Source organism: Hyaena hyaena, unplaced genomic scaffold (assembly GCF_003009895.1).
Source record: "Hyaena hyaena isolate Hyena2069 unplaced genomic scaffold, ASM300989v1 scaffold_10, whole genome shotgun sequence".
NCBI lineage: Eukaryota > Metazoa > Chordata > Mammalia > Carnivora > Hyaenidae > Hyaena > Hyaena hyaena.
Window position 1 is genome coordinate 7,786,933 of NW_024080642.1, and position 27,493 is coordinate 7,814,425.

General features: G+C 52.9%; 1 protein-coding gene across 3 annotated transcripts in view; it reads left to right on the forward strand.

The window, feature by feature from the left end:
* RAP1GAP2 (RAP1 GTPase activating protein 2) overlaps positions 1-27,493 on the forward strand; it is a 187,628-nt gene that overhangs the window by 82,638 nt on the left and 77,497 nt on the right. For all 3 annotated transcript variants that reach the window (XR_005531951.1, XM_039253300.1, XM_039253304.1), the window contains exon 3: positions 7,163-7,247. Coding sequence is in view for 2 of the 3 variants with exons in the window: in XM_039253300.1 (XP_039109231.1) it covers positions 7,163-7,247 (85 nt within the window). In the remaining variant the exon portion in view is untranslated. The remainder of the gene's footprint in view (positions 1-7,162; positions 7,248-27,493) is intronic.

Sequence of the window (27,493 nt, forward strand, 5' to 3'; positions counted from 1 at the left end):
TTTGGGAGCGGCACTCTCTGGGCATCTCCCCTCACCTCTGCAGGCCTCAGAGTCCTGCCTGTGTGATTAGGCTGCTGAATGGCTTCTAATGGTTTCTCCCAAAGCTGCTGGTCTATGTCCATGAACCCCAGGACTGGGTGGGTTTGGTGCGGGCGAGGGGTTGCCATTTTGCATCCCTGAGGAGTTTTGAGTCATCAAAGGTCCAGAGTTGGGGTCCGAATCTCCAGGAACCAATTGGAGTGTGAACGGGGATGGGACATGCCACCAAAGTCAACCCTGCCAGGTGCTCCCGGTGAGCAGTAGCTGCTCCTTCTCAAGGGGAAGCAGTGGGGATTGGGTCTCCCTCCCTTCCCCTGCCGGAGCCTCTCATTCTCTAACCCTGTGCCCCCTTCTGTCCCCTAGCTACCCTGCCAGCCCCGGCAGGCTGTGTGTTTCTCCTGGCCACATTGGCCCCAGCACAGGACAGACATTAACACCCTCACCTGTGTGTATGTCCCTTTGGGGCTTGGAATCAAGCCATGCGCGTGTGCCAGCAACCTGGTGGCCCCCACAAGGTGGCTGGGCTCTCCTGTCCCTGCCTCCCAGGCTTAGGGTCCAAAGTATGTGGGCACCCGAGTTCCCCCAGATTGGAAACTGTCCCTGCCTCCCCTCTGCGCTCTGATTCGCTTTCTGCCTTGACCCCCTTCCTCTGCACACACTCCCTCCCCCCTTTGGCAGCCTTGGCAACAACAACAGCGGCCAGGTATTATGTTTTTGCTGTGTGCCAGGCACTGTGCTAAGTGCTTTACAGGCCTTATTCAGGCCACTGGTGAGGTGAGACTAGTTATACCATTTTCCAGATGCGGAAATGGAGGGCCATGGAGACGAAGTGACCTGACCAGGGTCGCATAGCTAATCAGGGTATGGGCTAGAGTTCAAATCCAGGCTTGTTGGACCATAAAGCCAGTGCTTCTGATATACTATATGCACTGCCCGAGGCCGGAGCCTGGCCCTCTGTGCTTCCGGCCTCCTGCCCAGCTGACGGACCACGCCTGCTCACAGCTTCTCCAGTGTGTTTCCACCCAGGCGGATGCCCCAGCGCTGCTGGCTGCTAGAACGAGGGGTACGTGATTGTGGCGCTGGGTGGGGTCTCTGTGGCCGGCAAGGCAGACTGCTCTGGGTATGGGCCCTCAGCCTGCACCCAGCCTGGTACCCCCTGCTGATCCCTCCCCCTGGCCCGCCTTACCCAGGGGCCACATAATTATCTGCTACCATAAAAACTGTCAAGACACTAGTCACCCACCCATTTTGCAGATGAAAAAGGCAAGAGACTGAGACTTGGAGGGTCAGCTTGTCAGGCTTCTAATTCTTTCCTCTCATTGTGTCTGATTCTTACAATGGTTTCTCATGAATCTTTTATGTTATTTCATTTTGCTTATGGTCCAGTTGGTTGTAGAGGGTGAGGAAATGTGAGAAGCTAGAACTCAGAAGATCTCTCCAAATAAATGACCAGTGCAGGTACCCCTGAGTGCTGGCAGTGGGGACAAAGGGCGTGGCTAGGACCCCAGTCAGTGTCTGAAGTATTGTGACACAGCCAGAGCTTGCGCACAGCCCGGGGCCTTGTGGGCACCAAAGGGAGCCAGAGAGGAAAGTAAGCAGCAGAAATGACAGAACTAGAGCCCATGTAGCCCCTTCTCTCTTACTCCTTTTTAAAAATTGAGTTATAATTTACACACCATAACACCCACCCTTTTAAAGCATATAATTCAGTGCTTTTTAAAAAGTTTATTTACAAAGCTGTGCAGCCATCACCACCATGTAGTTCCCACACATTATTGTCACTTTGGAAAGAAACTCTCTATTCTTCCCCACTCCCCACTTGCACCTGGTAACCGCTGGTCTACTTTCTGTCTCTGGATTTGTCTGTTTTGGACATTTCATGTAAATGGAATCATGTAACGTGGCCTTCTGTGTGTGGCGTCTTCATGTAGAATGATGTTTCCGGAGCTCATCCACACTGTAGCATATGTCAGTACTTTGTTCCTTTTTATGGCTGAGTAATATTCCACCCACAGACCACATTTTGTTTATCCATTCATTGTGTGATGGACACTGGATTATTTCCACCTTTTGGCTGTGTGCCTGGTATGCCCCACTCCCTTTTGGTTGGGTTTTCCTGGGATGCTTCTTAAGTGGCCCACTGTCTGCATTGCTCCAGCTTGGCTATTTGGAAGACGGTAGAAAGCAGAGCAAAGCGTGGCTGGGTGGCCGGGGATGTGGTGGGGTAAGAGATGCAGACCAAGGGGGTTTGTAGGTTTGGGAGAACTCTCTGCCAGAAGGAAGGCTTAAACCTGGCCCCAGAGCCATCTGCTGATAGGTGAATGCTTTTCCTGTTGTTGATTATTAACCAGTGGTTATGATCCTGAGAGTAGATCCCTGGGGCTAGCATGGGTGCTTATTTGAAATGCCAGAAATGTTTTCAAAGGCATTAAACAGTCCTGGGCCCTTGCTTCTCTCTCCACTTGGAGACCAGATCACCGTTGTCTGGGTTATAGTAACAATAAAGATGATGGTAATGACAATGGTCTACATTGTGAAGGACTTTATGTTTTGTTTCACAGCTGTTACAGTTAACTCCTCAGAACATCATCACCCCCATCTCTGCAGATGTGGAGAGGTGAGGTAACCTACCCAAGGTCAGGCAGTGGAGTGGCAGGCGGAGCCAGACCGGAACCCGGGAGTCTCTTGATCCCAAGCGTAGGGCACTTTCATAGAAGGGCGGGGCTCACAGTGGCTGCAGTGGCCTCGGATGGACTAGGGCAGAGAAATTGGAGCTGGATGGGGAGGAGCTGGAGGCCTGGGTGCTGTAAGTAGGGCCCCCTCCTGGGGTGTGTCCAGTGCCCTATGAGTAGTCCCATGTAGTGACCCATGTCCTGGCTTTCTCAGCTTCTCCTAAAGGTCCCTTGATCACTCCTCCCAAGATTCGCATTTGGCTAAAGCCAGCCAGGCCCTCTCCCAGCTGCCCCGGGGTCGCCCATGCTTCTGGGGAAGGAATCCCAGGGCAGAGACCCTCAGTGGCAGGTGGTTCTGGGGCAGAGGGATGACGAGGGGGTAGCACCTCCAGGACCCCTCGAGGCTGGAGGAGGCCCCGGACCCTCCCCTGCATGCCTGTTTTTACCTTTCTCTTTTAGCTGACTGTTTAATCTTCTTCCTCTCCCATCTGCTCCCTCTTTGTTCTCCTTCCCCCCTGCCCCCAATGGGTCCCATGTCATCAGAGCTGTGTATGAACATTCGGCTGGCTTGGTCAGTGATGCAGTTTCAGTGCCACGGCAATGTCAGGATTACTGTGGGTCTCAAGAAAGTTGTTATGAATAATAGTAAGGACCGTACCTCTGCTAATAATTTGCCTTATGCTTCTAATAAATGAGAGCAGACTGAAGGTTATCTCTTGGTACAGTCGTGTCACTTTCACCTACTTCTGTATGATTTGTTTGCCTGAGAAAGGCGTGGAATGGCACTGAGCACCAAAGTTCTGACTTTGCCTTATCTCAGCACCAGCTGGTGACCAGGCTGGGCCCGGCTGTCCCTGGGAAGGTGGCTCCCACACGAATGTCACTGGTTGTGAGAGCGGGGGCAGGACGAGGTTGAGCCCTGCTGACCATGGCAGGGTTGGTGACTCCGAAGCGGGGATTTCATTGTCTTTGATTTTGGTCCTCTAATTACAGGGCCAAGGCTAGCACCTGGGACTTGGTTAGCACATTCGTCTCCCAGGGCTGCTGTAACCAAGTGCCACAGACCGGCCCCTAAGACAGCAGACCTTTGTTGTCTCTGTTCTGGAGGCTGGAAGTCCAGAATCAAGTTGTCAGGCCTGCTGCTTCTGCAGGCTCTGGGCTAGACTCCTTCCTTGCCTCCTGCAACTTCTGGCAGTGGCTGGCGACCCGCTACATCCCTCCAGTCTCTGCCTCTGTTGTCACGTGGCGTTCTCCCTGTAAGGCCGCCTTCTCCTGTAAGGACACCAGCCAGGTTGAATTAAGGGGCGGCCCTAAGGGTCTCTTGATTACATCTCCAAATACAGACACGTTCATGGGGCCTGGCGGTTAGGACTTCAGTATATTGTTTGGGGGGACATGATTCAACCCATAACAGGCGGGTGGTTCTTAATTAAGTACCTTTGGCTCCTCAGAGTTGAGCATGGGGAAGGGGCCAGTGTCCCATCCCTTCCCATAGACCACTTGAGCCATCGGTATACCAATCAGGGCAGGGTCGATTTCGACCAGGGGCCTGAATGTACTCTCAGTTCGGATCTTTTTTTTTTTTAATGTTTTATTTATTTCTAGGAGAGAGAATCAGCGTGAGCAGGGGAGGGTCAGAGAGAGAGGGAGTCACAGACTGAAACAGGCTCCAGGCTCTGAGCTGGCAGTCAGCACAGAGCCCGACGTGGGGCTCGAACCCACGAACCGCGAGATCATGACCTAAGCGAAAGTCGGAAAGTCGGAAGCTTAACCGACTAAGCCACCCAGGCGCCTCATCAGTTCGGATCTTTTTGAGAGCAGCGGTCTTGCCTCCTCCCCCCCGCCCCGGGCATCCCGGCTCGCATCTCGGACAGAGGCCGGAACTGGTACGAGGCTGCAAGCCCCTGGTGCTCATTCCTGCTCCAGCACCTTCCAGGCTCCAGACACCATTCAGGAAATCCTTCTGGCTGGAAGACGCCCTGTGCTCCTCCTGGATTTTCCTCACCACTCCCTGGAAACTGGGCCCAGGGGCTTATTGCAGCATCCAGGGAAAATGGGCTGGTGCAGGGAAGGGAGGCTCAGCCCAGGAGTGTTGGGTGCAGTGGTCCTTTGCCCGAGACTCAGGGACCTTGGGTAATAATCAGGTCTGCTCTGGGCCCATGGGAGAGGACGGCATGTGCCTTAGGGAGAGAAGTGGACGAGTGACTAGTATACGAGCGTCCCTTGACCAGCTGACCTAATCTAGGATTAGTGTCCCCAGAGAACTCCAGCTGCTGTCAGGCAAGTTTGCCACAGCTTCCTCCAGGGCACTAGTCTAGAGGTCCTCAGCTAACCCCCGAAGGCCTGTAGACTTTGGGGAGGGGGCTTGCTTCTTCCTCCTTGGCTCCCAGCCCCTGAGGGGAGCTGCCCTTGTCCGTTGTCACCTCAGGGGGCCCGAGGGTGGTGCCCCCATCCTTGATCATCTTTCCCCCTCTCAGTTTCTCCTATCATGGCTCTTAGGGGCTGGGCCCATTGAGGAGCAGTGGCCAGAGGGGTGAGTCTGTGCTGGGACTCAGCTCTGTGGGGTCCACAGGCAGGTGAGGGCCAGAGCAGTTGAGCTGGACCCCACACTGGTCCAAGGCCACAAAGGGGAGGCAGCGGCTCTGAGAGGTGGAAGGAGCCTCATTCATCCCTTGGTGTGTGTGTGTGTGTGTGTGTGTGTGTGTGTGTGTGTGTGTGTTATGTGCGTGTGCACACGCACTCCTGCCGAGTCGTGGCCCCAGATGATTCCTGTGCCGGTTGTAGCCTGGACTCGGAGGGAGGGGCCCCCCAACTTTCCCGCCCTCAGAGTGAGACTCAGTCCAGGAAGACAAGAGGAGGAAGGCAAATGGAGGATCAGAAAGGGGGATCAGCAGGTTGAGGCTAATGGGGTCCTGTGGGTCCCCTGCCAGGATGCTCCCTCAGCCCCTCTCTCTGGTCGCCTGGTGAGAACGAGGCGTGGCTGGCTACAGGGGCAGGTAAGGGTCTTGCCAGGGGACACAGGGCCCCGCGGCCCCTGGCCTGGTTTCTTTTAGGTTGGGCCTACCGTGTGGGCTGAGGGGAGCCAGGCGGAGGTGGTGTGTGGCTCTCAGGGCAAGGGCTGCCTCCGGAAAGGCGGAGGCCAGGCTCCGTGGGGAGACCAGGCCTCTCTCATGAAGGAGGCTTGGGGTTGGGGCTGTCATCCCTGTGGCCAGATGTGGGCTGGAAAGTACAGAAGCATTCTGTCAAGGTGGCAGTGGGGTCCTTGAGTCATGTAAGTGTGACCCAGGTGTCACGCTTACCCTCTTGGCTGCTTCCGGGGAAGGACACAGTTGCAGAGTTGGGAGCTTTGAAGGCCCAGCTTGGTCTTCTTGGGCCCGTAATACTCACCTCTTGCTGCTGTCCCGGGAGACAGCTGGGGCTTGTCAAAGACACCACCCCTCAGGGGGCCTCCCCCAGGTTCTGCCCAGCTGGCCCTTTGCATAATCATTGCTCCAAGGCTTATCCCACTGCAGACACTGTGCCTGGTGATCAGACTGCGAACTAGCACTCCCTGGTCACCAGCAAGGGCCAGATGGCAAGTGGGGAGCGTGTGAGAGCAGTGAACTTGTCACAGTCATGTTGTCATGGTGACACAACTCTGTTTAGCTGCTGCTCCACGGTCCTAGCCCACATGGACTAAAATTAGTTCTACCTGCAGCTTACACAGCAGGCAGCCCCATCCTGCAGAGGTCAGCTCTCTGGCCGTGGTGTGCACGTGAGTGAGTGTGTGCACGTGAGCGCATATGTGTGTATGTGTGTGCGTGTAGGGGCCAAGGGCACCCAGGAAGGATGACTCACAAACGTTTATGCTCCTCTTCTGTCTCTCTCTTTTTGTTAGTCCTTAAATTCAAATGTATTTGAAATACATCTCCTAAATGTATAGATGTACAGTATTTTATTAATCGCTATCATTGTGACAAATGAAAATACTTCATGATAAATGGTAATTGCTATGGTTTCAGGGCCTAGTTATCTTCCACCATGTCAAACTTTGCTGTTGTGCTAAAACAGTTTACTTTGATGCCTGGAAGCATTTGTTGGTGCCTTGGAGACCCTTAGGCGTTGTGGGTCCCGTATATCATTAGAGTGGTGGCCCCCCAACTTCAGTGTCCGTCAGAATTGCCTGCAGGGACCGTAAGACCCAGATTCCCAGGCCCCGTGGCTGGAGACTCTGGTGTGTGCCTGAGTATTTGCATTTCTAACAAGTTCCCAGGGGATGCTGATGTGGCTGGGGCAGGAACCACACATCGAATAGCCCCGCTTTAGGGTTAGGACATCCCAGCAGAGGATGCATGCCACTCTGGTCTCACGCAGTGTGTGTTAGACCGGGTCCCCGTGGCCAGCTGCTCTTGGCAGAGAGAGGGACTGGCTCAGGCAGGCTCTCACTCATCTCTTCTGTCGCCTCTTCACAGGAAGCAGGAGCTGGCCAACAGCTCGGATGTGACCTTCCCAGACCGGCCGCTGTCCCCTCCTCTCACTGCGCCTCCCACCATGAAGGTAAGAAGCTTAGAGTTGGTGAGTGGGCAGGGGAGGTGGCTGTCCCATTGGCTCCAGGCCCGGCTGCTTCCGTCCGGTGGGAGCCATAGAGTGTCCTGACGCCTTAGGAGGCAGTGTCCTCCTGAGCTCACCGGCATGGGAGGAAAGTGTGACTGAGACTTGGGGGTGTCAGGAGCGGTGAGGAAATAGACTGGGGCTGAATGGGGTTGGCAATAGGTCTTGGGGAGTTGTGGTGTCTGGCACAAGGGGCCCAGGCAGGAGGAGTAAGCCTGGAGATGCAGCCTGGTGCCTTAAGGGAGCACTGCCCAGAAGGGCAGCCTTGCTCTGGGGCTGGGGAAGGCGGGGTCCTGTGGGGTGGGACCCTCCTGGGACCTGAATGCACTTGCATGCTGGTCTTCCTGCCTCTGACTGGCCCTCCTGGGCTGGCCCTGTCACCCCCATGTGGGAGAGTTGCCCTGGAGCTTCTGGGGTAATTCTTTTCCTATTAGCACTTCATTCACAAGTCTCTTTCCTGGGAGATCACCTCCCAGAACCCCCAACCCTGGCCTTGGCCACTCATTCCTGGAGCGGAGCTGAGGCCACCATACGCTCTGCCCACCATGCCCTTACCCACCCCTTCACCTTTCAGCCCCCAACCCCAGCCTGCCCCCTCTGCCAGGATGGTCACAGGCCTGAGCTGGCTCTCAGGGAGGACTTTGGCTCAGCCAGTATTCCTGCCTAGGCATCAAGGCACCTCCTTCCCTCTCTGCCACCCTCTCACAGTTTGCCAGGTGACGACTAGCTCTGAAGAGGTCACCTGCTTACTGAGTCATCTAAGGGGACATCTAGGCCAGCCTCCCTCTGTGTCCAGGGGGCTCTGCTATGAAATGACTCATAAGGAAATGATTAAGCATCTCTCCCCTGTTGCTCTCTGCTGTGCCCCTCTTCTCTGACCTAATCTGTTGCACAGTGATACCACCCCCTCCCAGAGGAAGGAGAAGGGAGCCACCTTTCCATTATCATCCCATATCGAATGCCCACCGTGTGGAGAGCCGTGTGGTGTGCATCGAGGGGGAGTATCCTGGAAGACAACTAGAGCCTGCCCTGGTTGGATTAGGGGTTCAGGAGTGGGTGGGGCGCAGGGCTGCGTGAGAACAGCCCTGCTTTCCACCTGGAGGGGCACTGACGGCCAGACAGCCTGTGTCAGCCAGTTTGCAAGGGGTAATGCCGAGAAGCACGTCACCGTTCTGGGTGTCAGCCCCTCGGTCTGCAAGTGTGGATGTGGGATGCTTGTCACCGCGCTCGTGGGTGGTAGGAGTTTGCGGGGAGAACCCTGAGGGTGTCCTAGGAGGAGTCCCTGAGTTCCCTTGGCAGACTTCACTTACTCACATACTCATTTAATTCATTCAACACCCAGTATTTGCTTGAATGTTGTATTAGTCAGGACTCCTGGGTACCAGTGACTGAAGCATAAACTCACTTTGGCTTAAGCATAAAAGGGAGTTCTTTATTTCTAATGGCAACTCTAGATTCCAGGCATGGCTGCATCTGGGATCTGTCTCTTTCTATTTCTCTTCTGTGTTGGTTTCATTCTTTGTCAAGCTCTGTCTCTGTGGTGGCAGGATGGTGACAGTAACTCCTACCTGCTAAGTAACTTCAGTGGAAAGAAGAGTATCTTTCCCCCAGCAGTTCTAACAAAAGTTCCGGGGAGGAAGCTCGAGGGCCTAGCCTAGGTCACCTGGCTATCTCTGAACCAATCATTGCAGCCAGAGAGATGGAGGCTCTGAGTGGCCAGGGGCAGGAGGCTGGAGCAGGAGGGATTGGGGGTGGGGGTGGGGGAGCTGGGCCAGGAGGGATAGACCCTGGGGCAGAGGGAAGGGGCCTCGGGCAGGAGAGAAGGGGCCTGGGGTGGGAGGGAAGGGGCCCTGGGCCAGGAGGGATGGGACCTGGGTCAGGAAAGAGGGCAGAATTGCCAAAGCATCCAGTTACGGATGGAGAGGCAGGCCCTTTCAAGTTTTATTTTATTTTTTGTTTTTTTAAATTTGATCTGAGAACATTTTTGTGTGTTGAAGTGTAGCTGACACATAATGTTACACGAGTATCAGGTGTACAGCGTAGTGATTGGACAGGTCTACATGTTACATGGTGCCCACCGCAAGTGTAGCTGCCGCCTGTCACCACACGCTGGCACAGCACCATTGCCTATCTTCCCTATGCTGTGCCTTTCTGTTTTTTTAATGTTTATTTATTTCTGAGAGAAAGAGAGAGTGGGGGGAGGGGCAGAGATGAGGGGGATCTAGAGTGGGCTTCAGGCTGACAGCACAGAGCCTGAAGCAGGGCTCGAACTCATGAACCTCAAGATCATGACCTGAGCCAAAGTCAGATGCTTAACAGACAGAGCCACCCAGATGCCCCTATGCTGTGCCTTTTATCCCTGTGATTTATTTATTCTATAACTAGGAGCCTGTACCTTCTATCCCCTTCACCTACTCTGCCCATTCTGCCCACCTCGACCCTTAGAAGTTTTGTTAAAGATTTTGGGCTTTATCATAGCTTCTCGCCTTTTGGCTAAGATCAAGTGAAGATTTTGGGCTTTATCCTAACTTAAGGGCACTGATATCATTGAAGATTTTAGTCAGAGCACTAGCTAGATGATGCAGCTTTTGGAAAAATCACCCTGGCCCTTGGGTGGAGAATTTGTAGGAGGAACAGAGCGGAAAGTGGGGTAGGGATTGGGAGGCCAGTGAAGGAGTCCCGGTGCTGAGGGGGTATAGGAAATGACAGTAGCCTGTCTCGGAGGGGTCTGTGGGAGTGATCAGATCTCTGATTTCCTAGGAGGTATATTGATTAGATAGGAAGGTGTGGGGACAGGTTGGAGCAAGAGCTGATAAATAGTACAGCCATTCTCTGAGATGGTGGACCCAAAAGGGAGGCTGAGGGTTCAAGTTCTAAGTGCTATGTTGCACATGCTTGAGACCCCAGTGGGGTTGTCAGTGAGCCGCTGAGGGGCTCCCCCAGGCAAAGGCTGATGTGGAGGAGGCTGGAGACTGGATGGAGGAGCGTTTCTCAAAGGAGGAGCGGGCAGCCATGTGAGCTGCAGAGAGACCAAGTGTACGCCGAGCGCACAGCGGCCTGGTGGCATTGCTGCTGTGACTCAGAACAGTTCCGGGGAGGGAGAACTGGACAGCAGGCAGGGGTGTGTTGAGGAGTGAGGGGAAATGTTGAAAGGGGAGAGCCAGGAGGATGTGTGGGTATCGGAGGGAGGGAGCCGATCACGAATCTGGAGCACAAGGAAGAGTTTACTAGTTAACATAGTGATTCATTCAAAAAATTATTTATGACTGTACCCTGGGTACCTGACCCTGCTCTGTTCTGACCAGCACAGGGCCCGGCAGGCTGGCCAGGGGTAAGGGAAGGCTGGCCTGATGGGGATTCCAGGCATCCTCAGAGCGGAGTGGCAACCTATGAGGGCAGCTGTACTGTCCAAAGCCCCAAGGCCAAGGTTAGAGCTGAGGACTCAGAGGAAGATGTGAGGGGTCACCCGGAGGACTCACATTGGGGTTGAGACCCTTCTGTGGCTGGTATTGGGGGTCAGTGTGTGTGTGTGTGTGTGTGTGTGCGCGCGTGCGCATGTGTGCTTGGACTTAACGGTCTCTTGATGATTGTTATTTGGCTTATTCTGTGGCACAGACCTAGCCTGTGGCTGCGGTTACTAGGCTGTCTGTGGCTGGGATATTTTTTGTCCTTTGGCAAAGCAGACTGACTCATACGGTTAAAACCACAAGCCTCACGCCGGCCTGCTCATCACAGAGGGAGCGTCCCTTTTGTGACTGCACGTACCGAGTCACATTGCTGGTTATCCCAACAATTCCCTGCGTGGATCTCCTTGAGGGCAGCCCCCATCCTGGTCGCTGGGCCTCCTGGCTGGGGTGGCACCTGGTAGACGTTCGTGCTGTGTTGGCTGTAAGGGACATCAGGTCGGAGGAGCCTGTGCTCGGAGGAGCCAGAGCTGCTCCTCTGCTTTTGCTTGGATGTTACATCGCAGCAGACTCTCTCTCTGGGTGATGCTTTTCTAAATTAAGCCCTCACACATGCGTTCTTAAAGATGCCTGAGGCTCCCTCCTTCCTAGTCAGTTTTAGGTGGGGTCTCACCTGCATGGACCTGGGCTCACACTTGTGATGTCCGTGTCCAGGGTGGGATCAGGCCTCTGCTTCGCTGATACCGTCCAACGCCCCCCGGTTATTACTGCACGCCAAGGGCTGAGACATCCAGTGTGGAGGCCAGGTTCTCTCCCGGGTCTCAGCACCGCCCCTGCCCCACTCCCAGCATCTGGGCCGCAGGGGCAGGTCTCCCCTGGTTCCCTTGGCCCCGAAGGCCTGGGGCAGGGGTGGCACCCCTATGGTGGATTAGCTTGGGAGTCACAGAATGCCAGGGATGGACGATTCATTTCTTTTATAGGTAGATTGGGTGGGAAATTGGACTCACCGAAGGTCCCCCTGACGATAGTTGTGTTTCTCCTGTGGTCGGCACAGTAGGCTAAATTCCAAGACCCAAACCAGATTGGGTACAGTGCCCCCTCATCCCGGCCCTCACAGCCGGGACAGCTGCTGGTCGCCCCTCCCACCAGGAAGGGACTGCCAGGGCTGCGGGAGCCTCCAGCCTCCTCAAACCAGACCCCTGCCTGCACTGGGTGCCTGGTGCAACTGGTCTTCACTCCCCCTCCCCCGCCCCCTTGCTGTTTGCATTTTTCAGGGTTTTTCTTTCTCCTTTTTTTTTTTTTCTAATGTGAAACTGAGAAAAAGCAACCAAAGAGATGCTAAGCAGATGGGCTGAACGAGAGCCCAGTTCCAGCCCGAACTCACACTGTGGATGGTGCAGGGTGAGCTGGGAGAGGGGTTTGGGGCTGTCTCCCTGGGAATGCTGTGGATTGCTTCCAGGTCCACACTTACTGTGATCTGGTTTTCATGCCCAAATGGTCAAAAGGCATTTAGAGAGGGCCCACTGTGTGTGCCCAGCACTGTGCTGGGCTCTGTGGGGTCAAACCGAGGCCATGGTCCTCACCCCTCCCTTCACTGAGCAGAAGAACCCATATGGCTCAGCATGTGACGAGCTCAAATGTGGCATGTGGCTCCTCAGGGGGGTGGAGAGGAGTGAGGATGGCTTCTTGAGGAGGCGGTGGGAGACGGGAGGGCCCTGATGGCCAGTGTGAGGTTTGGCTAACCCCCTGGGACTAACAGGAGACGACAGCCTTTCTGGGCTTCGTGAAGTGAACAGGTTGGGGTTGACCCTTTCGATTCTGTCCCAGCTCACAGTAAATGTCTGGGTGTCTCGTTGAAGGTGACATTGCTGGGACTTGTTGTGACCTTGATTGTACTCATCTCTGGATCCCCACCAGGCCTGGGGTGGCCTGGGAAGTTGGGAGGTGACCCTTGCTCAGTCTCCTCCATACTCCCTGAGTGAGTCTGAGGGTAGCCCCCCTCCGCCCCCCACCTTCTCCAGCCCCTTTGTGTGAGTCTGAGGGCAGCCCCTCTCAGATCTTGTCTCTTCTAGAAGATGATAATGGGAGCCTGGGGTTCCTGCTGTGGGAATGAGTGGAAGTCTTGTTCCTACATTGCTCCTTTGGTACTCTACTCTCCATGACTCACGAATGCCCTCAAAGCCCTCAGGGGTAGGTCAGGCAGGTATTAGTCTCCAGATGCTAGGAGAGAAAATGGAATCCGAGGGGTCTTCTCTGCACCCTCTTCATTCCCTTTGGGCAGAGCGGTGCAGGTCCTCCTCCCCTCCTCCCAGGCTCATGCTTTAAGGTGTGAGAGAGACTGCCCTCAGACTCTCTACCCATTTTGTATGGATGAGGTCCGGAGGCATTTGTGGGAAGGATGTTGGGGACCTTCTTGGGCCAAAAAGGGCTCAAGGACATAGCAGGAAGGTTTGGTTTGTCCCTCTTCAAGCCCCGGAGGGGCATGTGGGAATTAGGAGACATTTTTGTTCCCTCATTACCACCATCAGGGCAGAGGTTCTCGGTGATGCTCTGGGCCCTGGGAGAGCTGTCTCTCTTCCCCACATAGACCACATTTATGTCACCTGTCTAGATGTCATCCCCTTGGGAGCTGCTTCCCAGAAGCCCAAGGACAGTGCGGCCGTGAGGAAGGACCTTCCTGGATCTGTGTCTGCGGGGGCGCCTCGGAGGCTTTCAGGACATGGAGATGTTTGTGCACACCACCAGCAGGGTGCCACACCTCATGTGTGCATATGTGCACACATGTATGTTGTCCTGATTTTGTTCATGCTTTAAGGCCAGCTGGCTTACACTTGTTGCACATCACTTTAAGTGTAACTGCTTTTTAAAAAATTTGCTTACGTTGAAATGCATAGATCTTAACTGTACACTTTTATGAATGGATATGTTCATGTGACCCATACCTGATTCAGGGATAGGAAATTTCTGTCTCCCCAGAATGTTCTACAGTATCCCTTTCTAGTCATCCCCCCATCCCCACCCCACAACTTCCTCCGGCCCCAGAAGCAGCCAGTGGTCTGATTTTCCCCCACTATAAATTTATCTTTCCTGTTCTAGAGCTCATTTGAAATGAATCCTGTATTATGTATTCCCTTGTGTCCAGCGCAGCCTAAGGTCTGTGAGATGTGCCCAAGCTGCTGACTGTGGTGGTAATTTGTTCCTTATTACTGCCATTGTGTGAATATGCTACAATTTGTCCATTCTCCTGTTGACGGACACTTGGGTCATTTCCAATTTTTGGCTGTAATGAATAGCCAAATGCTATGCACACTCTGATTTGCTTTGTTTTGTTTTGTTGTTTTTGTTTTTCAGAGATGTGTTTCGTTTCTCTTAGATAAATATCTAGAGTGAAATTTCTGGGTCAACGGGTAGGTGGATGATTAACCTTATACGCACCCGCCAATTGCCACATGGTTGTACTGTTTTACATTCCCGCTGGCGATGTCATGAGAATTTCGATCGCTCCACATCCTCACCAACATTTGCCATTGTCAGTCTATTTAATTTTAGCCACTTGAGTGGGCATGTAGGGGCACTTCATTGTGGTTTTAGTTTGCATTTTCCTGATGACTAATGACATTGAACATTTTTTCACATCCTTGTGGACCATCTCATAGTTCTTTTCTTTCTTTTTTTTTTTTTTTAGTTTTTTTAATGTTTTATTTATTTCTGAGCTAGAGAGAGACAGAGCATGAGAGGGAAAGGGGCAGAGAGACAGGGGGATACAGAATCCAAAGCAGGCTCCAGGCTCTGAGCTGTCAGCACAGAGCCCGACGTCAGGCTCGAACCCAGGAATGTGAAATCATGACCTGAGCTGAAGTCAGAGGCTTACCCGACTGAGCCACCCAGGCGCCCCCATCTCATAATTCTTTTTGCCCCATGTTCCCCTTTGAAGTCGGGTTGTCTTATTGTAGCCGTTCTTCATGTAGTCTGGATACAAGTTCATTACTTTTTTTTTATTTTAAGATTTTATTTTTAAGTAATCTCTACACCCAGTATGGATCTCAAACTTACAATGCTGAGATCAAGAGTTGCACTCTCCGCTTACTGAGCCAGGCATGCGCCCCAGTTCATACCTTTTCTTAACAGTGCCTTTGATGAGCAGAAGTTTTAATTTTGACGATGTCTAATTTTTCATTTTATATCTGTTGCTTTCTGTGTCCTAAGAAGTGCGTGCTCTGTCCATATCACAATGATTCCCTCTAGAAGCTTTATGGTCTTAGCTGTAGGTCTCACACCCACTGAAGTTTAATTGTGTACAGCATGGTATAGAATCTCAGTCCATGTATTCCCATACAGCTATGGAAAGACTTTTGAATTGCTCTGGTGCTTTAGTCAAAGGTCCACTGGCCATATCAGTGTGTCTGTATGGTTGTTTCTACAAGCCGTGATGCCTCTCTAGATGGGGAATGGCAAATACGTGACACTGGTGCTGTCACTCCATCCTCCTGGCCCACGGCGGATGTTAGTGATTGATCACAGCACTCTTTCCTATGAGTTTGGATGTGGTCTCAGAATCCTCTCCATCGAAGCACCGCGGGCAGCCGCCGCCAGTCATTGGAGTTGACATTTGAGAGGAATTAGTTCTGGCATCTCTGATTGAAATTGTCAGAGGAGGTTAAGTTATTTGCTCAAGGTCCCATAGCTGGTGTGTGCAGAGCCAGATTTGGATTCATGTCTGTCTGTGAGACTCTGGAGCCTGTGCTGTCTTAAACACTATTCCAGACTCCTTTGCGTGAATCATTTGAGTGTGTTACTTAATCTCCCTAACCTCTGATTTCTTCTCCTGTAGTGGAGGGACAATGGCCATCTGACCTGGAGGAGGAGGTGTGAGCAGTAGTGAGGTAATCCATGAGATAGCTAGTAGAGTGCCTGACACATGGTAGGTGGTCAGTAATTGGTTGTGATGATAATGATGGTAATTTTTTTAAAAAAATTATTTTTAAGTAATTTCTATATTCAACATGGGGCTCGAACCCACAACCCTGAAATCAAGAGTTGTATGCTCCATGAACTGAGCTAGCCAGACGCTAATGATGGTGACGACAACGACAATGATGATGACGACGATGATGATGTGGTTCTTGCCCTTGAGAAACATGTAGTCAGGGGGCTTGTCTCTAGGGAACTGGGAGCCACCAGCACATGGGCATCCCCGGCCTGTTCCCAGGTAGCTTTGGGATCCTGGCCTTTGGACTGGAGGCACCAGAGAGGAACCCTGCTTCCTAGACATTGCTAATTGGAGCCTAGGCCACAGGACTTGGACTAGCCATGTGGGCCACTTGGGCTTTGTTCCTTCTCTCCCTTGTGTGGGGGGAATGGCTAGGCTTCCAGAATCCTTTCTCCGGGAATCCTCTTCCCTTCTCCTTGGAGTCTCCAGCCCATCCCCCTTTCCTTCTGACAGCCTGTGTGGTCTCCCCCACTGTGGAGGTAAACCTCATTTCTTTGACCTGGACATGGGCCCCTTTGAGGTTCTTTCTCAAAGCTGTGGAGCAATATTGAGTAGTAGTTAAGAACACGGTTTCTGGAGCAAGCCTGCCTGGGCTTAGGGTTTTACCACTTCCTAGCTGTGTAACTTCTCTGTGCCTCAGTTTCCTCATAGGTAGAATAGAGACGTAAGAGAAGCTGCCTCATGTGGTTGTGGTGGAGATTAATTGAGATGATGTATGCTTATCACTTAGAATAGGGACACTTAGCATGTGCTCCAGAAATGTTAGTCACTATGACTCCTCCAGAGAGCAGCAATGCTTAGAGGGAAAGTCTAGAAGGAAGTATACTGATTGTTCTGTTGTTAATAGTTTCTTCTCAGTTTCTCTTGATTTCTTGCTCTGTCTGGTGACCATGGTTGAGGTGCCTCTCCCTGTCCAATGAACCAGACTGAAATTGCATTTTGTGTGATTGGCCCCACCTGAGCCCTGTGTCTCAGACCCCAAACCTTGCCTGATAAATGTGGGTGACAGTGAGGGTCTTGGAAAAAGGCCCAAACCAAGGGTCCTGCCCAGCAAACTCAGACGTGGGCAAGGGTCTTCAGGGAGAGGGTATCCCTCTGGATCATGTTTCCATCCTTTTTGGTTGGGCTGCCCAGAGCCAGTCAGGGGTGACAGGCGAGGCTGGTCCCCATGGTGACAGAAAGGATCTGCAAGGGCAGCATCTGCATGAAGGATTTGGGGGTTGGACTGAGTGTAGACCCGGGCAGTTCAGGGCCTTGGGGAGTCCAGGGTTGGCCTTGGAATGCATCTCACTATGTTTGTCCTCGTTAGGAGTGTCCTTCCTAATTCCTGTTGCCTATGGCTAATATTAAAATGAGCCTATGCTTCTAGATGGGTCTTGTGCCCTGAGAGAGCAGTGGCATTCCGGGAGTCTCCCTGGGGATGCTTCCTTCACCACTCCAGCCCTCCTCATGCCACCTGCCTTTGAAGGCTTGACCAGCTGCCCCACCCCCAACTCTGACATCCCTGCTTATTTTGGGTCCTGCCTCCTGTGATGAATGTGTGGGACAGAGCCTGGGGCCTGGGCCTGGAATGTAGCAAGTGTGTGACACTGTGCAGCTCAGCGATCTGTGGACCTCAGTTCCTTCATTTGTAGGCTGAGCCCACCCCACAGGGTTGCCGCGAGGATTACAGAAGGAAGTGGGGGCGTGAGGGCTTCACAAAGCACACACACATGTTATACATTGGTACGTAGGGGATACCAGTGGTTATTATTGTGGGCAGTGAGCTAAATGCTTGTGGGGTGGTTTCATTGATGAGCCCACTCTTCTCTTCCAGCTGACATAGACACTTCCTCGCAGAGGGTGGCTCGGGAGTGGGTCCTCCCAGATTCCGGGCCTCGCCTTACTCCCCCTCTCCCATGCATATGTGTCATTTACCTGACTCTTGAGCCCAGTGTGTCTGGTGCTTTGGGGGACAGTGGATGGTGGGTTCTTTTTTTGATCCTGAAGAGCTGTTACCCCCACGTGATGAGCCCAATGGGTACCTCCTGCGTGTCTCTCTCCTGTTGGCTTCTGCACCCCACCCCGGCCCCTGGCAGATTCTCTGCTCCTCGCTGAGTGTGGAGATGGAGTTCCAGGCCTTGGAGTGTATACCATTACCCGGGACTGCTGTAACAAAAGGCCACAAACTTGGTGGCTTCATGTGACAGAAATGTATTCTTTCATAGTTCTGGAGGCCAGGAGTCTGAACTCAAGGCATCAGTGGGACTGTGCTCCCTCCAGAGGCACTAAGGGGGAGGAGGATCCTTGCTTGCTTCCAGCTTCTGGTAGATCCACGCATCCTTTTGGCCTATGGCTTCATGACCCCGCTCTCTGTCCTCACTGGCCTTCTCTGCTCCCGGGTGCCTCTGCTTGGTGGGTCATTTAGTGGGATGCTCATCATTGAGTTTGGGCCATCAGGTAATCCAGGGTGCTTTCATCTTGAGATCCTTAACTGAATTACTTCTGCAAAGACCCTTTTTCCAAATAAGGTGACATTCACAGGTTCCTGGGGGTGGACATATGTTTTGGGGGGCTCCCATTTACCCCACTCTGGGGCATGGGTTGCCCACTCCTGGCAACTCCTGATGGGAGCTCAGTGAGGCCCAGAAGTTCTGCCAGCACCTGTGTAGTTGGATGTCATTCAAGTGTGATTGGAGGTGTGTGGGGGGGGGGAGGTGGGGGGGTAGGGGCAGGGGCAGGAGAGACTGGCTCAGTGCAGCTCCAGCTCTGTCCGGAGGGAGCGCTGCATGTTCTTCCCATTCTTGCTACCACAGGGCCTAGTACGTTAGGGGCCCACAGTAGGTGCTTTATAAACACTTAGTGGTCAGTGCTTAATAAATATTCATAACAGGGATGCCCGATGGCTCAGTTGGTTGAGTGTCTGACTTTGGCTCAGGTCATGATCTTGCAGTTGGTGGGTTTGAGCCCCGTGTTGGGCTCTGGGCTGACAGCTCAGAGCCTGGAGCCTGCTTGGGATTTTGTCTTCCTCTCTTTCTGCCCCTCCCCCGCCAAGAATAAATAAACATTAAAAAACATTAATAAATATTCATAACAGATGATTATGAATCTTCATTGACAGATCCAGCCTTGAGAATGTGGCATTGAACATAAAAGCCCAATATTTGCTTGGAGGAGAATTTTCATAAGACCTTTTTGTGAGTAAAAAACCAAAAAAACCCAAACTATTTTTAATAAAATGATACATGCCTCTTATTAAAAAAATTGAGCAATTGTAAAATACAAAGAAAGCAGGAAAAAAGTCCTAATACTAATCCTACCATCCAGACATATTCCTTCCTACCGTTTGCTAAGCATACAGACCTCTCGGCGGCATCGTACACACAGATAGAGGCATAAATAAATGGGATCTCACCGCTTGTGCTCCTTTGTAATAAAGAGTTAAATTTGATTTTACTTGCATTTAACCAGTGAGGAAAAAAAAACCAGGCAGCTCAGAAGGAATTGCTGAAGTTTAGGTAAAGGTTTCCTCTCTGTAAGAGATACTAATTTCTAGAAGAGTCCTTTAAAGATGAGGTAAAAGATTAAAGCAAACGAACAATGACAAATCTTTGAAGGTGGAGACATTATTACTATTTTGCTAAATTATTTCAACTTTGTAACACCGTGGTTGGCTCCTTGGAGGGGAGGGGGTGCTCAAGTCTGTGAACTTGGCCCCTCAGCAGACATGACACACTCTTGGATGGGAGCAGCCCTGCCCTTAGCAGGAGGCTGGGCTGGCAGGGCCTCTCTCCATGGAGGGAAGGCTTCTGAACGCCCCCTCCCCCCCAGCTGAGTTACACGTGGAAAAGGAACCTGTTTTGGGAGTGAATTGGGTTTGTTAGCAAATGATTGGGCTGAGCTGATTTGATTTGGCAGCAGGATAGAGAAGTTCCTGAAATGTCAGATGTTAATATAATGGCTGGTTGGCTCTAAATGGAAAGCAGGACTGAGGGGTAGATGGCCGGGTGGTGTCATGTGCGGTAGGAGAGGGAAAGGGGGACTGGAGACAAGGGAAAGAGGGTGTGGGGAGGGGAGAAGAGGCAAGGAGAGGGTGGAGGGTGAGAAGGCAAGACAAGGGGTGGAAAGGGGTGGGAGAGCTGAGGTGGGGGGGCTGGTGGGCTTGGCCCCAGTTAGTCCTCGCATAGGCTTCCTTTGACCACCATGATGGTGAAAGATTCCTTTCAGTATTATTGGAAGGGATGTGCTCTCTCTTACAGACATTCTTCTCATATCTTCCCCGGCTCCTGAAAGTGGCTGTGTTTAAGACCTCTGCCAGATGTCCACCTGCTTTTTCTAGAGCTCTCCCTTCTCAGGGGCTAGTCCTGGTGGGGGGCCTGGGCTTAGGAGATCTGAATTGCATCTCACCCCACAGACACATTGGGAATCAGGATGATTCTGAGAATCCAGCCAGATCCCCACCGCTCCCTCCCCCGTCCCCCCAACCTCCCCTTGGATGTCCAGATAGAATTTGGGACAGCATTTGAGTGTCCTTTTGAGGTGGTCATTCTGTGGTCAGGAGAGTCAGGCCATGTGAAACAGGAGGCAGGAGCTATGGCTTATTTATCTCTGTCTCTTCATACTGGGTGACCTTTTGTTGAGCTGGGAAGATATGATCTCTACTCTTTGAGGGTATGATGGCTGCGAGGAGGCAGAAGCCCCAGAAACTACCTCTGAGAGTGACCCAAGATGGGACATGACCTTCCTTAAAGGGTCCAGTGGTCCCTGCTTGGGTGTGAAGACGAGAGCAGCCCGGGTAAGCTCACAAAGGCAGGGAATCCTTGCATGAGGCTCTGCCACTTCCCCATGAGGGGATGGATCCTGGGGTCTGGGAGCCCCAGAGCAAATCCTTCAAGCACCAGAACAGTGAAGCAGAAAGTAGCTTAGGAACCACGGTCAGATCTGGGGAGTAGAAAGGTGGCTCTTCCAGCACTGGAAGGGTCTAGTAAGTGTCAGGGTTGGACCTGGTCACCCAGAGAGCAAGGCTGATACTGGGGCCCAGAGCCCCAGGCCCCCGAGGCTGGTGCTGGCAGCGGAGGTGGGAGCCAGGAGACCCGGGCATCCCAGCTCATCACACCAGCTGCGTGGCTGTGGACAGGCAGGGCCCCAGCTCTTCTTTGCATGGCTTGATTCCTTGCCACCTGCCTGGGTAGTCTTCTTGCCACATGAGTCCCAGGCCGAGTGGCGGTCAGGAGTCCCCACCTGGTTTCTTGAAGGTTGACAAAGAGCTTCAGGGCAGCTATCAAAATAAAAGTTCGCCCCAGGCTGTGAATATGTGCCAGAGCATTTCAGTTTTGAGGAGTGAGGAGAGATTACCCAGTGAGAGGCGTCGTGCTCCTCCCTTTCATTCACGGTTCCTGTCAAGAGGTCAGTACTAGCTTCTTATGGCTGCTGAAACAAATGACCACAAACTTAGTGGCTTAAGATAACACAGATTTATCCGCATAGTTTTGGGGGTGAGAAGTCCGAGGTGGGTCTCACTGAGCTAAAATCAAGGTGTTGCCGGGGCTCCGCCCTTCCATTGTGAGCAGCAACGTTGGGCCAAGTCCTTCTCACGTTGCCATCTCTCTGCTTCTCTTCCTCTGGCCTCCGGATTATCAGGACTCCTGATTACAGTGGGCACACCTATGTAATCGAGGGTCCTGTTCACCCTAGGTTCAGCTGAGTTAGCAACCTTAATTTCATCCGCAACCCAATTCCCCTTTGTGGCCACGTAACCTTCCGCATTCACAGGTTCTGAGGACTGGGACAAGAGCATCTTTTGGAGGGGCTCATTATTCAGCCTATGACAAAGTCAGGCCACCTCCACAGTTCAGCAGGAGACACTGAGCTTTGTTAAGACTTGAGTTCCTCATCTATAAGATGGAGGATTTGTACCCACTTCCTAAGGAAATCCTAGAAGCCCAACACACAGTATGTCTTCTTCCTGTGGGTTCCATAGTTCCGTGGCTGATGGTCTGTCTGCCTGATTTCATTGCTCTGTGAGACCATGACCAAGTATATGAGTTCAGACGTCCTTCCCTGATCTTGGGTTTTGAGGGCAGGCGTGTCGTTTGTCCCTAAGCTTTTCCACAGAGAAAAGGCCACACAACACTCATGCTGTCGAGAGCTGAGATATGACCTCAATTCTGCTACGTCAGGTCAGCCATTTGCTGATTCCCTCATCCAGGTGGAAATAGTACCCTGCCTTGAGGGCAAAAAAGTGACTTATGTGAGCTGCCCTCAGCCCTGATGTGGAGGTGTCCACTCTTTTCTTGAAAGGTGATGCCATTGCCTGCCCTCTTCCTCCCATTAGTTTCTTCCTTCTCATCAGAGTGGGCTGCTCTAGGCCTGGGGGCCTGGGGGCCCGGATTATCCAGGGGTGAGGGAGGCAAGGTGTGGGAGCGGAGACAGGAGCTTCATTATGCTGAGACCGGCTGCACTTAGATAACCCTCCCCAGGTGACCTGCCTGGCACGGAAAGTCCCCCTCTCAGTCCCCCAGGTCAGATAGTGTTGCCTGGCTACAGAGCGGCCAGCAAAGCCCTGGCTGGGAGAGTAAATAGGCACACATGTTTAAAACTCAATATCACCGGGTATGCAAACACCCTCGCGGGGCCTTCCAGCTCACTGATAATCTCTAAATCTCCATGATGCACGAGCATGGGGGGTGCTCTGCACTGAGACCCAGATGGTCTCTTCTGGGAATTGGCTATCAGCTGTTGTGAGGGACAGGGACAAAGCGGGGGACTTACGGCCTCAGCCCCAGGAGGGCGATCACCCTGGTCACCTGGGCGAGACTCTTGAGAGACCCTGGGGCTGGCCTGGCCTCCTCAGCTGGTTGGGGCTTTGAGGGCAGGGGCTGGTGGCCTGGGTCAGGTCGGGGCTCTGGGGCTGTGCGTCCAGACTGTGTCTTCGACTGCACAGAGAGTTGTGTGGTGGGCATGGGCCCCGTGGACTGTGGATCAGCAGAAGTGGAAGGAGGGAGATCAGACTGGGGTCTAGTCTGGGCAAAAAGTTGGAGGAGGCTTGAGACTGGGGGCGGGTTGGTGGTGGAGATGAGGAGAAATGGATGGATTTAACTTGTATTAAAGGGGCTGAGCCAACAGGATGTGCTGTTGGGCTGGACGGGGGCGGAAGCTAGGTGCCTCGTTGTCCTAGACGGGACTTGAGCCATTGCTTATATGGGTGTTTTGGTCCCATATTTTTGAGATGGAAAGGCTTGGAAAGGTTCTGGGGAGAAGATCAGGGGCTCAATTTTGGAGGGGCCGTGTTTGGATATTCATGAGACAGTGAAGTGGGAAAACAAATACGCATTTGGAAATGCTGATTTGGAAGCGGGTGTAGTGCTGAGAGATGATGATAAGGGCAAAAGTTCTTGGATTTGGCAACATGGAGGTCATTGGTGACCTTGAAAAGAGTGGTTTCAGGGGAGCTTTGGGGCCACTTTGATTAGCCATGGAGACAGGAAGACTGTGTCACGTAAGGTGCACAGAATTCCACAGAACGGACCAAATTGGCCAAGCATAGCTGGAGCTGGAGGTGTGGCCTCTTGTGCGTGGCCAGACTATCCTGGTGGCTAAGGCCCTGTGACTGTCCTGCCCTGGGAAGGCAGTGCTCCTTTCGCATTCAGGACTCACTGTTTCCCAGGGCGGAACAAATCCAGGCTGCCTGGGGGTGCTATGAGAGGTCATATGGGTGAGTGTAGGCCTACCAGCCCAAGCCTCCTGGCCAAAAGGAACTCCCAATTTAGTGGAAGTGGGGCTATGCCTTGGGGCTAGGGCATATCACCCGCCCGCTGGGGACCTGAAAAGGTCCTGGAAGTGTGTCTGGGTCTGTAAAAGGCCAGCACCCTCTTTAGATGGATCTCCGGCATCACCTGTCTCCACTTCATCCTCCCGTCACAGGGAGGGACTTGGAGCCCAGCTGTGGGTCTGGACTCTCCATGTGGCTCACCAGGCCCCCTTGTGGCCAGTACCACCAACACTAGCCAGCAGCCCAGGGCTGGGGCTTCAGGGGCCACCGGCTGCTAAGTCAGCTGGGCAGACTGGGGGTCAGGCTGCCAACAGCTCGGGTCCCACCCCGTGTCTGCTGCCTGCCTCCCCAGCCAGGTGCTCCTGAACACATCCTTAGGGAGACCTGGCGTACGCGGGGATGGCGGCACCTCGTCAGGCAGAATGGGTGCGTCTGCTGCGGGTCCCACGTTCCCTGCACCGCATGCTCATCCGCGGTGTCAGTCCTGCCCTGTGTACAGCCTCAGCGTGAGGTCCGGAAGGTGGCACCGGCCCTCAGAGCCGGGCGCCCACGCCGCTTCCAGCGTATCCCCTGGACACACAGATCTTTTGGTAGAAGAGGAAGTGGATTGTGAGAGAAAGGCTAAGGTCTTCGACTTGGTCCTCCTTCACTCTGAGCACCCTCCTTTGTTGTCTGCTTTTGAGGCGGGACCACTGGGCAGACAAATTAGAAGCAGCAGCAGATACAACTGTTTATTGCAGGAGGCCGTGTGCAGCTGGCTAATGGTCCTCACCTCGGGGGCCCCCAAACCCCAGAGGACCAGGCGTGTGTGTTTGCGTGAGTGAGTGTTTATCATGTGTGTGTGTGTGTGTTGGGGTGGGTGTATGGTGCATGTGAACATTTGGGTTGTTCTTTGTTGTAGATCCCTTGTTTGGGTGTCTATGTCTGAGTAGGTGCCATGGGACCCCGTGTGGGTGTGCTGTATTTGTAGCCCACTGCTGCTTCCAGCCAGGATGGCTGGGCCTGAGGTGGGCAGCCCAGCGGCCCTGCCCCAATCTTACGAGGGCCTGCGTTGGCCCCTGCACCCATTCATCAGTCTCAGCTGGCAAAAGCAAGCGGGAAGTCATGTAACTTGACATATGGTTTATGGGAAAGAGCTGTTCAGTGTCACCGTCCCCACGCGGCTGTGTGTGTATAATTAGGCTGTTAGAGCTCTGGGCCTGTTAGAATCGCTCGGGACTGAAGCATTTATTTAGGTAATTGTTAATTGGAAGATGGAGAAGGGAAAGAACGTGCAATTTGCAGACATCCCCTTCCTGCAGGTTAGCCTGAAACGAAACCCTCAGCAGAGGGGGGAGGAGGCTGGAGCCCTCCCCCTCCCCCCAGCCTTCCTTCTGCCTTCTCCCACTGGGGGAGGAGACAGTTGGGCATTTTAGGGGCCACCAGGCCTGAGGATGACTCACATGGCATCTCTCAGGCACATTGGGAGCACGAGCCCCCAAAGTTACCCATTTCCTATGACTTCTTTTCTGATACTGCCCTTTGCTTAGCCAAGCCCAGCGGCACAAAAACATGTATTGATTTATTCAGTTCTCAGTCCAGTGCATCTGATGAGAACCTGCTCTATTCTAAGCAAGGGACTGGCTTCAGCCAAATCCCAGGGATCTGTTGTCCTGGATGGAGGGAAGTGTTATCAGGAAGAGCCCGGATAATTGAAATTCTGGCTTAGATAATCTCTAAACCTCGCTCTTGCCACTTAGTAACTGTGCTGGTGTGGGCATGGGGGCGGGACAGCTTTACTTTTCTTCATGGTCTCAGAGCAGGGGTTGTCCAGCTGGGAGCACCTCCCAGGGAGGAGGGTCTGTGTCCCTAGGGTGGCAGCGTGGCCCCTGTGGAGGGGAGGGTGATCCCTGTATACTCTGAATGAGTGTAAAAACTGAGGCACAGAGCTAGGAGAGGCCTGTTGAGAAGGCCAGTCGGTATGTGGTATATGTTAGGGTAGGTGCTTTAGAAATGGAGTGGAGCTGGCATCCTCCCACTCAGTCTTGCCCGAAGCTTCAGAGTGAGTTGGGGAGTGAGACCAGGAATAATCTTTATCCTGGAGATGAGTGAACTGAGCTCTGGTCAGGCACCCAGGTTTGTGCAGGGACCTTGCCCGAGGAATAAGTAAAGACCACCAAGGAGTGATGGAGGGAAGGAGCCATGTCTCTGACACTCAGCCAGACACCCACCCACCAGCGCCAATTAGGAGAGAGAAATGCCACGGACGCTGCATTTCAGGGACAAGAAGGCTTGGGGGGGAAGCAGAGGTTTTCTTGGAGGCCGACACTGCCCTTTGCTCCCACCCTCTCAGCCTCAGGGTTGCTATATTTCCTGTTCCTCAGGATAGACAGAAGCAGCGGGCTACAGTGTGGCCACTGGCGAGACCAGAGCTCGGCTAACCCCCTCACTTTCCTGCTCATAAGCTTTTGTGTAGGCCGCTGCCTGCAACCTCGCCTCGCCCTGCGCAGGCCTGTAACTTGATAACCTGATGAGATTTGCACAGCTGTGTGTCCAGTCCTCCACCAGGAGGCTTGGACCTGAAGCTGAGCCCGCCCTGGCTGGAGAGCCTGGAAGTTTCAGGCCACAGACTAGACCAGCTGCAGAAGCTGTATAGCCCGGCACCCCAAAGGCTGGCTTGGAGAGCCTCTACTGTGTAGACTCCACAGTTCCTTAACCAGCGCAGGCCTGGGGACAAGTGTCATGCCGTTGTTCCAAGGTAGGGACACCCTGGAAGGAGGAACCTCAGATGTTTCCTGGAAAATGGGGCTGGGTCACCCCAGGCAGTGCCCCTTGCAAACACTCGCAGGGTCTCCGGGCCTCGGTTGTAACCACTGATGATGTCTATCAGCCACCGTACATCCTGCTAATGCTGTAGCTGGGACAGAGCTTTACAGTTTATGATGCCTTTTCTTAAATGCTTCTGGTTCTCACAACTACCTCGGAAGGGAACATTTCTTTCCCCCATTTTATAGATGCGAAAATTGAGTTTTAGAGAGGGACATGTAGCACTCCCCTTAGCCAGCTGGTAAGACACTAACTTGAGGCTTGTGATTTCAAGTTCAGCATTCTTTCTGCTACCCCAAGAAATAATTACTGAGTACAAATAATTGCCGTGCAGCTTCTACTGTATTTCATCGCTTCTAAGATACACACACACACCCCAGCCCCCCATTTAATGTCTCTGAAATCCTCTGCATCTCACTACCAGTGCACGTCAGAGTTTGTGGCTCGTGGTGGTTTTGCTTTGTTAGTGATGCATAAAATAATGTGTGTCCTACAATGGAGATCACTTTTAGATGTGGTGAGATCTGGTGTGGATAGACATAGCTTCTGCCTGCCAGGAGTTCTTCATTGAGAGGACAGATCAGCCAGTCCTAGCCATTACGGGCAAACAGGACATAGTACATACCCAAATCAAGTCAAGTGCTATGGGAATTCTGGCTGAGGGCTTTCAGAACGATTTTAGGGAAGGACAGGTGGGGTTTGGAGCCTGAGCCTTCTGCTGCATGTATACCCACCAGCAGATCCAAACCCTGCCCCGCGACCCTGTTGACATGCTGGTTAGAACTTGGACTCCGGAGGCTGACTGTATTTGTCTCGCCGATGCTGGCTGTTGACCTAGTTATTTGTTCTCTCAGCCTCAGTTTCCACACATGTAGAGTGGGGATAATAATAGTGACGGCCTCCTAGGAGTCATGAAGATTAGAGTCCAGGACCTGGCACATGTCACGAGAGCCCAGTAAATGCTCCCATCACGAATGCAGAGTCTATAAACTTGAAAGGTTCAGACTCAGCAGACGCTTGTTGATCGGTTGCTGTCCTTGTGTTAGGAGCACGTAGATTTATCATCTCATTTCATCTTCAGAAGCACCCGGGAAGGTGGAGATCGTTATTCCAATTTTACAAATGAAGAAAATGGGGCCCAAGGTCACACAGCTGGCCAGTGGCTGGGCTGGGATTTGGATGCTGGTCTGTCTGACTCCCACTCTGGTGCTCTTTCTCCTGGACCACAGCTGCTGGTGAAAAA